The sequence below is a fragment of the Ipomoea nil genome, unplaced genomic scaffold (genome assembly GCF_001879475.1).
Source record: "Ipomoea nil cultivar Tokyo-kokei standard unplaced genomic scaffold, Asagao_1.1 scaffold2761, whole genome shotgun sequence".
NCBI classification, from domain to species: domain Eukaryota; kingdom Viridiplantae; phylum Streptophyta; class Magnoliopsida; order Solanales; family Convolvulaceae; genus Ipomoea; species Ipomoea nil.
This window is the reverse complement of record NW_017619189.1, coordinates 831,368-842,013: the sequence shown is the minus strand read 5'-3', so window position 1 is coordinate 842,013 and position 10,646 is coordinate 831,368. Positions and strand designations below refer to the sequence as shown.

At 31.4% G+C, this 10,646-nt stretch overlaps 1 protein-coding gene and 1 long non-coding RNA gene across 3 annotated transcripts; one reads left to right on the top strand and one right to left on the bottom strand.

The window, feature by feature from the left end:
* Positions 1-274: 274 nt before the first annotated feature.
* Positions 275-3,855, bottom strand: LOC109157144 (putative late blight resistance protein homolog R1B-17). 2 transcript variants are annotated; one of them, XM_019305042.1, is made up of 4 exons: positions 3,168-3,855; positions 923-3,137; positions 647-705; positions 275-541 (listed from the first exon to the last, which is right to left on the bottom strand). In XM_019305042.1, the coding sequence occupies exons 1-2, from the start codon at positions 3,835-3,837 to the stop codon at positions 1,435-1,437; spliced, it is 2,373 nt and encodes a 790-aa protein (XP_019160587.1). In that variant the 5' UTR covers positions 3,838-3,855; the 3' UTR covers positions 275-541; positions 647-705; positions 923-1,434. The 2 variants fall into 2 exon arrangements, with proteins under 2 accessions (XP_019160587.1, XP_019160586.1); XM_019305041.1 differs by having other exon boundaries at positions 923-3,855.
* A 223-nt stretch (positions 3,856-4,078) lies between these two features.
* LOC109157145 lies at positions 4,079-5,690 on the top strand. The gene is made up of 2 exons (XR_002050181.1): positions 4,079-4,339; positions 4,946-5,690. It is a non-coding gene; the product is annotated as an uncharacterized LOC109157145 (long non-coding RNA).
* The last annotated feature ends 4,956 nt before the right edge of the window (positions 5,691-10,646 follow it).

Here is a 10,646-nt window from a genome sequence, read left to right as displayed (position 1 = left end):
CTTAATGGTCCATTAAAATTAAAACACCAAATATTACCTACAGGCTACACTTGCTACCACAAAATAATTAAACTCAGGCGGGGTGCAATGCATTGTGCGCCCTAGAAATCCTTTGTTTCGTATGTACATAATTGTATAGTAAAATACACATAAACTCCTAACATAATATACATAATATACATGAACTCTTAACATAATACACATAAACTCTTAGGGCGCACAATGCATTGTGAACTTGGTGAACAAACCAGTTATAAGTAAAGAGACATTCATATATAAAGCAGATAGTTAGATATATAGAGAAAAATGAGAGAAAATTAAACAGATAATGATTATTCATTGCAGTGCAGAGCAGCTATATTGCAACCATCATATCTACAAACTAATTCCCCAGCACCAAAATCTGTACAAACTTCACTTCACTTCAGAAACAAAACAGATTTCTGAGACTTTAAATGAATAAATAAAAATTCTATTCCCCTGCAATGGAAGCACCATCCATCAGATTTGTCATTTCCTCCAACAATTTCACCATGCCTTCCTATATATATTTCCAAAAAGGGAAAGCAATAAGCTTAATTGATCCATTTTTCTTTAATTTGAGACAAAAAAAAAAAAAATAGTTAAATGTGCTCATACAACATACCTATATACTGCTATTCATTCATCACTCTCTTCCTCCTCAAACCACTTACACCATGAAGTCTGGGAACAATAAATTCAGTAAAAAGAAAAGGCAAACACACAACAGTTAGATAGGTAAGGAAATATGAGATAGAGAAATTAAAAAAGAGATATATAGAAGTGAGAGAAAACATATCAGATAGATGATTTTCCATTGCAACCATCAGCCATAAAAAATTCAAGTAGCATGAAATGCATGTTAAATAGTGAGAGATATACCAGAGGGATAGAAAGAGACCTTAACATTTTAGTAACGAACAAGGAGGGCATCATTTCCATAGTTGTTGTTTTGCTCTTCTTGAATCCACTTTGCAGAAGCCACAAGGGAATCCCTACATTTGCTTAACTGAATCAATGCTAGTGTGGTGATATCGGCAAAACCACGAGGGATTTCTTTCAACCAATAGCACTCACTTATCTCTAAACATTCAAGCATAGGGAAATGGTCACCCACAACATTCCAACATTGGAAATTTATTTTTTTAATTACCAACCTCTTCAATCGATGGAACCCTCCATCAGATGTCTCCCACTCTGGGCCTTTACAAGCATCTATCAGTTTTAGAACCTCCAGATTAGGCAACATACTAATAGCGCTCAGCTCACTCCACTGCAGATTACACTTCAACAAGCTGAGCTTCTTAAGATTTGGTAAACTAGTTGCCCATGGGATGCTACACATAACAAGGTTCCACATTCTGATGTTTAGTTTCTCAAGCTGCTCCAAGTGCACAAAATTATAAAAACAATCTAGACTAATAACACAGTATCCACCATCAACTCCCAATGTTTTAAATTCGGAGTCATTGTAAATAGATCCTTTGTACATAACTTAGAATCCAACCAAGATATATTCTCTAAGTTTCTATAAACAACTGACGGAGTTTCTAATGAACAAATTCTTTCAATGCAAAAATTCCTTAATAGTGGCATTTTCCATATTCCAGATGGCTCAGAGGAATACAATATAACACCACCCCCACTAACAATCAAACTTTGCATATTCCAATGCTCAAAGAGCTTTATCTCAGAACGCTTATTTGTGGACAAAGCTAAGTATCTCAAATGAACAAGATTTGCAAGCACATTTAGGTCTATAACTCCATCCCAAAATCTATTTCTAATGTCTAGTACTCTTAGTAGTTTCAAGTGTGAAAATAGACGTTTCACATCTGCCTTCCAAGAATAGTAAAAATGAGTTAAGTGAAAGGAATGAGATTTGTGGAAGCACTCATCTTCAAACCTGACTTCATTATAGAAAGATCTTAATGTATGACTTATCCAACGACAAGGTTTTTTAACTCCATTGACATTCAAGAGATTTTCAAGTCTAGCTTCTCTCAAGCACAAATCTCGCAATAGATCATGGATTCTTATTCTCTTCATTTCCCCATTGTATCTATGCTTGCTAACTATAACAAGACTTCTATCAACAAGATCTTGCAAGCATTCAATAGCCACTTTCTCCAAATTCACATGCTTCACAGTGCTCAAAAATCCCTCTGCCGCCCACAACCTAACCAACTTCTTCACAGAGATCTCATAGTCTTCTTCAAAAATTCCAAAATATAGAAAACAAGCTTTTAAGCGGTGTGGTAATTGATTGTAACTCAAATATAGTATTCTAGAACATGCATCACTAGAATCACCCATTACACTTTTTGCAACATTCTTCCACTTTTCCTCCTCCTCTTCTATCTTGGAGAGAAGACTAGCTACTACAGTAATAGCTAATGGTAATCCTTTACATTTCCTCACTATGTCTCTACCAATTTGCTCAAACACAAGAAGGAATTCAGTTTTACCAAAGACTTTGCCGTAGAGATTCCAACTTTCATCGGCATCTAAGAAAGGCATGTTAAGAGGAGAGGTACCTGAGCTAGCATATTCTGCCACCTCTCTGAGTCGAGAAGTCAATAGTATACGGCTTCCATTATTATCATCTGGAAAGCATCTTTGCACACTATCCCAAGCAGTAGTGCTCCATATATCATCTATCACTATCAAATATCTTTGTTCCTTCAAGTGTTTACGCAGGCGTTCAGCTAACTGGTCTTGGTTAGTGCTGAATTTGGGTAATTGGTCTTGGTCAGTGCTCTGTTTATGGAGTTCATCTCTTGATGCTGCTGTAACACAACCAATAAGGCATCGGATTATTTGTTCCTCGTTAAACTCTTGGGATACAGTAACCCATGCTTGCATGTCAAAATAAGAAGTAATTGAGAGATGTTCATAAACGTTGTGTGCTAAAGTGGTCTTGCCTATTCCTCCCATGCCAACAATTGAAACAACTTGTCTCCCCTTAGTTGATTGTTGCGTGAGCTTATCCAATATTGTCTTGAACGCCTCATGGCATCCCACCATTCTACTGTCCAACTTTGAAGTGTTTCTGGAAAATTTACTCACAATAATGTTCTTGTGTGCTTGATCAGGCTGTGATAATCCTCCTCCTCCTTTCACAAGCAGTAGTCCTCTTGGTCGGATCCGACCAAGGAGTGAAACCTTTGGAATTAGCTGGTATTTAGTTTGAATCCTAATCAATTTCTTCCTGTGGTAATCAGTCTGTTTTTCTGCTTCTTTGAAGATTTCATGAAGCCTGAGCAGGCTAGCTGCTATATGAAGATTATCCCCCTTGCCGTTTGGTAGATAAATGGCAGTCAACTCCATCTCAATCCTTTCTTCCGCTTTGAACGATGCATCTCTGATCTGCGCCTCTAAATCTTTCAGCACCCTCGCATCATTACAGCCGATCTCCAATTTCTCAAGACTTTTTTGCAGCAAGCCCAGATTTTCATGGAGAGAAACTATCTTTTGTTTGACTTCAATCACCTCTCTGAGCCTAGAAGTCAATAGCTGCTTTTTACATAGTCGCTTGACTGCTTGATTGAAGATTCCATGAACCCTGGGGAGGCAAGCCTTTATACGAAGAAGACGCTGCTTCGTCCAACCCTTTGAATCCAACTCAATCTCTCCATCTTTCATGGCCCCCGCATCATCATTGGCAATCGCCTCAAGAATTAGTTGCAGCAAGCCAAGATTTTTATTGGCATCTTTGATCTGTGCCTCTAAATCTTCAAGAGGGAAGCGTGTCTGTGATTGCAAGAAATGTAGATACAGTGTTTCCATAAGCGAAGTTACAGCAGCGTAAGACATTTGCTTCTCTCTCTGGAATAATTGTTTTAGTAAAGCTGCATTAGTGGAGAACTTTTGTGCATTATTATATAATTATTATTATTATTATATATATATATATATATATTGTCACTGTTGATGTAACTACACATACTGTGCAAAGTGGATTCAAGATGAGCAATAATGCAACAATAATAGGAAAATTACAATTCTTTACTCTTTTAATTTTCTCTCTAATCAAACGCCCCAATAAGAAACAATAATAGGAAAATGGGAATTGAATCACGGTGAGAGTTATTCAATAGCTAAATTAAAATAAAGACTTCTAATATTTGAATTTCTAATATTCAATAGCTAAATTAAAATAAAGACTTCTAATATTTGAATTTCTAATAATGTAACATCCGCACAATATTATCCTCTAAAACTTTGAATTCCAACAGCATCCTTTTTGCGCGACACTGAGCAATATCAATGGTCTCTCCCACCCTTGCTGGGATGCTCAAGATTAATACCTTATGAGGTTCGCTTCTGCTTTAGGTCCCACATTTGCTTATCAATCTCTACTCGTTTATGTGTTCTGATTCTTTGTGCGCAACAATTGTTTGACTAATTGCACTTGGCCTGGTTGAAATGTGTGCACAAAAACTGTTTGATTAATTGCTTCAACGAAGATGAGTTTTTCTTTGATTTTTGGGCACGTAGTCTTTTAACTTTCATTTCGTGCCCTCATAATTCACCAAGATATATTAATGGCTAAACAGTTTGCATTACCAAACTAGAAATTGCATTTGGGTATCATTGAAAACAATATTGAAGAGAAGAGATTGAATCTAAACTCCATTCTTGTACTAACCTCCATATTGCTAAATGCTTTATGCCTGCTTGTGTGATGTTTCTTTTTCTCGTAGTAGTTTTGATCATATAAAGAAGAAAAATACCTAATCTTGGAACTCAATGATATCAGCTTATATTCATAATGGCAGATTCCATGAATCTCTTCACTGTATATATGAAATGTTGTCATCGCCAGATATTCGACCCGACTTCATTGCTGGGTTTCAAAACTAGGTCTGGAATGGGATGTGTTTGTAGCTAGTACTAATGAAATATATCTTTTTGCTGGCAGTTGGTCCCAGAATTGAATTTGCTTATATTTCCTGGTATAGCCAAGCAACTTAGAATTGAACTTGACCCATTCATTAGTAGCAGAATCTGTTATAAATTATGGCTACTCAGCAAAAAGGAGAAGATGATCAACAAGCAATACATGTAGAGATGCAAGGGACAGGCTCATCTAATGGTAGCTGGGTGGGAAGGATCCAAGAACAGTATATCAAGATCAAAGAGAATGCAGAAACTTACCCTTATGTCTGGGGTTCGTATATTGTTGTGTACGGAGGATTTGGCCTCTGGTTTGCCTACAGATGGAGAAAACTCCACAAAACTGAAGATAGAGTCCGAGTTCTTCAAGAGCAGCTCCGCAAGCTCGTGGACTCTCAAGAGCCTGGAAGCTCATCTGGTGCTGCCACTAGCAGATCACGGCCACCACATGATAAACCCACTGATTAGATGGTTTATCAGTTTCTATACCCTTTCGAATTGCATTATTTTTCGTCTTTCCCTGACTTTTTTCTGAAGTAGATCTCCACATTGAAAGTAGAGTCACAACTTAATCTTGAAAATGTCAGGTCAGCTGTTAAGCTGCATTTCTTGCATGTTTTGTAAGCCTAATGTCACAGCACATAAACAGAGTTTGCAGAAGGAAGCTTGAATTTCCTTCTGTTATAGGCTTCTTATTCCTTGTATTGTATTTAAACTGCATTATACTTGCAACCTCTTTAAAGAAATGCACTATATTTTTTTTGTGATTTGCACATGAATTGTTTTCTTTCTTATATTCTATTTCATAATTTGCAGTCTCTACAGTGCTTGCTTCTTCAATTTGTTTTGCAACATGCACAAGCAACTCACCCGTCTTCTTCAATCCTGTAGTTTAATGTTTGTTGGAAAAATTAATGACATTTAAAGTGGTCGTTATGAGGCTTTTGAGTGGGTTTACTTTTGATTTGGGTTGGATTAAAGTGAATTTAGATTAGATTCTCCTTAAGTGAGAGGCTTAATTTGATATATTATATGCTTAAAATGGAAATGTTTTTTAAGTAGTCATATAAATACTCTTTCTTGTGAGGTTTACAATTTGGTTTTGCATTTTTAGCATAACGACTCTTTCTTGTGAGTTAGGGTGCAACTTTGGGTGGACTTTGATTTTCTCTCTATTTCTCCATGAAAGTGCAGTGATTTATCGGTGCCTAGGCGCTAGCCGTTGGCCGGCTGCCTAACATATCACTATAATCGGTGGTCTAGCGTATCACAAATTTCTCATAAAATTAATCTGAGAAATTTGACATTTTCTTGTATCTCAACAGTTTTTGTTTGATTACTCGTATTGTTTAGTAAGGGAAATCAGAAACTTTTAGGATAGTGTGTTTCACACGCCTAGAGACGATGATCAAGTGTTCTCTTGTTTGTACCAAGTCTCATGTTCTTTATACAAGACTCAAGTTTCTAACAAGTCATACGAGAGTTATTGAAATGCATTTGGAGTTGAAAAACCTTGAAATATGAGGTTTGGAAGTAAAAAATAATAATATTGTGAAAGTGATTTCAATATAAGAAGAAGAATAAGATGTGAATTTTGTACTTTACCCTTCTAATAATATATATGTTTTTTTTTTAAAAAAAAAAAATTCCGTCAGGTTGAGATGAAAACCTAGCATCGGAGACCAAACGCAGCACTTCGTTCATAATTGAAGGGTATCGTTCATAATTGAAGGGTAAAAAATAGATACGGTCATAACTGCAGACCAAGCCCGGTCATAAATTATTGTGTGGACCATGGTCCACATAGTGTTACGTGGACAATAATAAAAAGTGCATTTTTAATATACTAAATGTATATTATTTTTGTACTGAATGTACATTATACAATATAATGTACACTCAGTACAAAAATAATGTACATCCCTTAAATACGATGTACATTATTTTTGTATTGAATGTACATTATTTTTGTACTTAATGTACATTATTTTACCGCATACAAAATATGGTCCACACAACTTGTATGGACCATGATCCACACAATAATGATTGTATGGTTTTATAAGCCCAGGGCATGTCAACAAAACATGTCCTACCTAAATTTACATATATTTTCATACCTAACATTTAAATTATATAATGAAAAAATTACTAATGTCAAATAATTTAAAATAAGATTCACAATATTTTTTGAAAATATTACAAATAATAATAATAATAATAATAATAATAATAATAATAATAATAATAATAATAATAATAGTGAAATTTTTTTAGGTGCTTTCTTAAATGCAAAATAATCCATAACCGCATCATTCTCTTCATAAATAAATAACCATAATTTATAAAAATGAAATGATTATCATAAAAATAATAAATTAATTATTAATAAAAATTTATTAAACAAAACTTACAAATAAGGTAGAGCTAAAAACCTTCTTGATATGGGACGAGAAATCAAAACATTTTAAAATCCAATAAAATATTCATAACAAAATATATGAAAAAAATTAATTGGATAAAATGATTTAAATAGAAAACAAATTATAAATCACACATATTATATTGATATTATATTTATAAATATTTTTCTTTTAGCTAGATTAATTTTCAAGTTTTTTTAAAATAATTTAAATACGATAACACATAATAGAAATTTTTAAATTACATTGACTAGATGATGCATAAAAATTAAAATATTATATATTTTTTTTAATAACTGAATCACAAAATATATTTCATATAAATTAATTAATCAAATTAAATAATTTTTACAATTAATAACATTATTATAAAAGCTTACAAAATAACATATAACTACTATACTAATAAGAGGCCAAGAGAGTTAGGCCTATAATGGGTAGAAAGAATGGCGGTCAAATTTTTTAATCAAATGAATGGCTCAAATTGATCATTTCTTTAATATTTTCCGAATTTATCCTTAATGAATATGATTATCCGTTAACTTTTCCGTTAAAATATTATCTTTTCCGTTAATTTCTGTTAGTTCACCGTTAAATTACTCATTGATTTCAAAAAGAAATGTCTTAGGTTCGAACCTCATCCCAATCAAAGTTGGCATAATTAGTACTCTATTTTACTCTTATTAAATTAAAATAATAATTTAGTAGCTACACCAAAAAATAATACATATGCATTTCTTTAATTTAGAATTATGTGTCTACAATGTCTTTATTCAAAAAAAAAATATTCATTATCAATAAATTAAATAAGAGAAATAATTTCATTAGTTATGTTGTCTTTATTTTTTCCCAATATGAAAATTCTTTACATTCAAATTCATCAATTGATTATATTCGCTACATTGTCCCTACAGTGTCTTTATTAAAAAAAATATTCATTATCACTAAATTAATTAAGAGAAATAATTTTATTAGTTATATTGTCTTTATTTTTCTCCAATGTACGTACAAATTCTTTGCATTCAAATTCATCAATTGCTTATATTCACTACAATGTATATTATCTTTTTTTGTGCACTATTTTTTTTAATTAACTATAAAAGTTATAATACAAAATAATGATATATATTTATTTACCAAGTATTTTATTAATACCATGACAAAATTAAAAAATATAATTAATAAAGTCAATCATATTAACTACTTGAGGGATTTGTTGACAAAGAGAGTATTCAAATCACACAACAAATTGAAGTGAGTAATATCTCGCAATGTCCTTGTTTGACAATCAGCGGTTAGCAGTTAGCGTTAGCGGATTTGACCAGCGAATTATATATATCAACGGTTGGTAAAAAGATATTTGAAAAAATTAGTTGTTTAAATTAACATTTAAAATGACATAAGGGTATACATATAATATCTATCTACTATACTAATAAGAGCCCAAGAGAGTTAGGTCTATAATGGGTAGAAAAATGACGGTCAAATTTTTTAATCAAATGAATGGCTCAGATTGATCAGATTTTAATTTTTTCTTAAGATTTTCCTAATTTATCATTAATGAATATGATTATCCCCGTTAACTTTTCCGTTAAATATTACCTTTTCCGTTAATTTCTGTTAGTTCACCGTTAACTTACTCATTAATTTCAATAAGAAATGCCTTAGGTTCGAACCTCATCCCAATCAAAGTTGGCATAATTAGTACTCTATTTTATTCTTATTAAATTAAAAAATAATTTAGTAGCTACAATCAAAAATAATACATATGCATTTCTTTATTTTAGAATTATGTGTCTACAATGTCTTTATTCAAAAAAATTTATTCATTATCAATAAATTAAATATGCGAAATAATTTCATTAGTTATATTGTCTTTATTTTTCTCCAATGAAAATTCTTTACATTCAAATTCATCAATTGATTATATTTGCTACATTGTCCATACAATGTCTTTATTAAAAAAATAAAAATTCATTATCAATAAATTAATTAAGAAAAATAATTTTATTAGTTATATTGTCTTTATTTTTCTCCAATGTACGTAAAAATTCTTTACATTCAAACTCATCAATTGATTATATTCACTACACTGTATATTATCTTTTTTGTGCACTATTTTTTTAAAATTAAATATCAAAGTTATAATACAAAATAATGCTATATATTTATTTACCAAGTATTTTATTAATACCATGAAAAAATTAAAAAAATATAATTAATAAAGTCAATCATATTAACTACTTGAGGGATTTGTTGACAAAGGAAGTATTCAAATCACACAACAAATTGAAGTGAGAACTATCTCGCAATGTCCTTGTTTGACAATCAGCAGTTAGCGGTTAGCAGATTATATTAGCGGATTTGACCAGCGAATTATATCAACGATTGGTAAAAAGATATTTGAAAAAATTAGCTATTTAGATTAACATGTAAAATGAATAATAATAATAATAATAATAATAATAATAATAATAATAATAATAATAATAATAATAATAATTGTTTTAAAAAAAAATTTAAAAAATATAACTAAGCCAATCATATTAAGTACTTGGGGAATTTATTGATAAAAGAGAATTCAAATCACACAACAAATTGAAGTGGGGAATTACCTCGCAATGTCCTTGTTTGGCAATCAGCCGTTAGCTCTTCAATATTAGTATATATTTAATATTTTATGCACTAATTTTTATTTGCTCTCCCTTATGTCCCGTATTTTCTTTCAACCATACCTATAAAATGATTTTATTGACAATTATAATCAATCTTGTCTATATTGTCTTGCATTTGTAAACTTAGAATTACATATTTAAATACGCAAATTCAATATTCAATTATCTATGCATGAACAATTCCAATATAATCTTACCTTGATATACTTTAAAGTACTTATTAAAAAAACATTAGGCATTATTCCAATCGCTCAATGCGCGTAAAAAATTAGTTATAAATATAAGTACGCATTAAATTATTTAGCTATAAATAGATTTTAAAATTATAAATAAATCTTCAAATCAAAAAATTATTTCATAAGGTGTAAGAATTTCTTGAGCATTTAGTCAAAGGGTTTTGATCCCATGACCTTTAGTCAAAGGGTTTTGATCTTATGACCTTTAGGGAATGTCTTAGAGTAACATTATCAGTTAAGGATATTAGGGGAGAATATAAGAGTGATTAGGAAAGAGAATGTGGGAGGGGAGAGAGAGAAAAAGAAGAAGCAAAAACTGATTTTAAAATAGAAAAAGAAGAATATAATAATGAGTTAATACCCAAAATAGTCCCTCGACTATGTTGTAATTA

What these genes read in the sequence shown, in the direction of transcription:
- LOC109157144 (XM_019305041.1), bottom strand. Translation starts at nt 3,837, where the DNA reads ATGTCTTACGCTGCTGTAACTTCGCTTATGGAAACACTGTATCTACAT.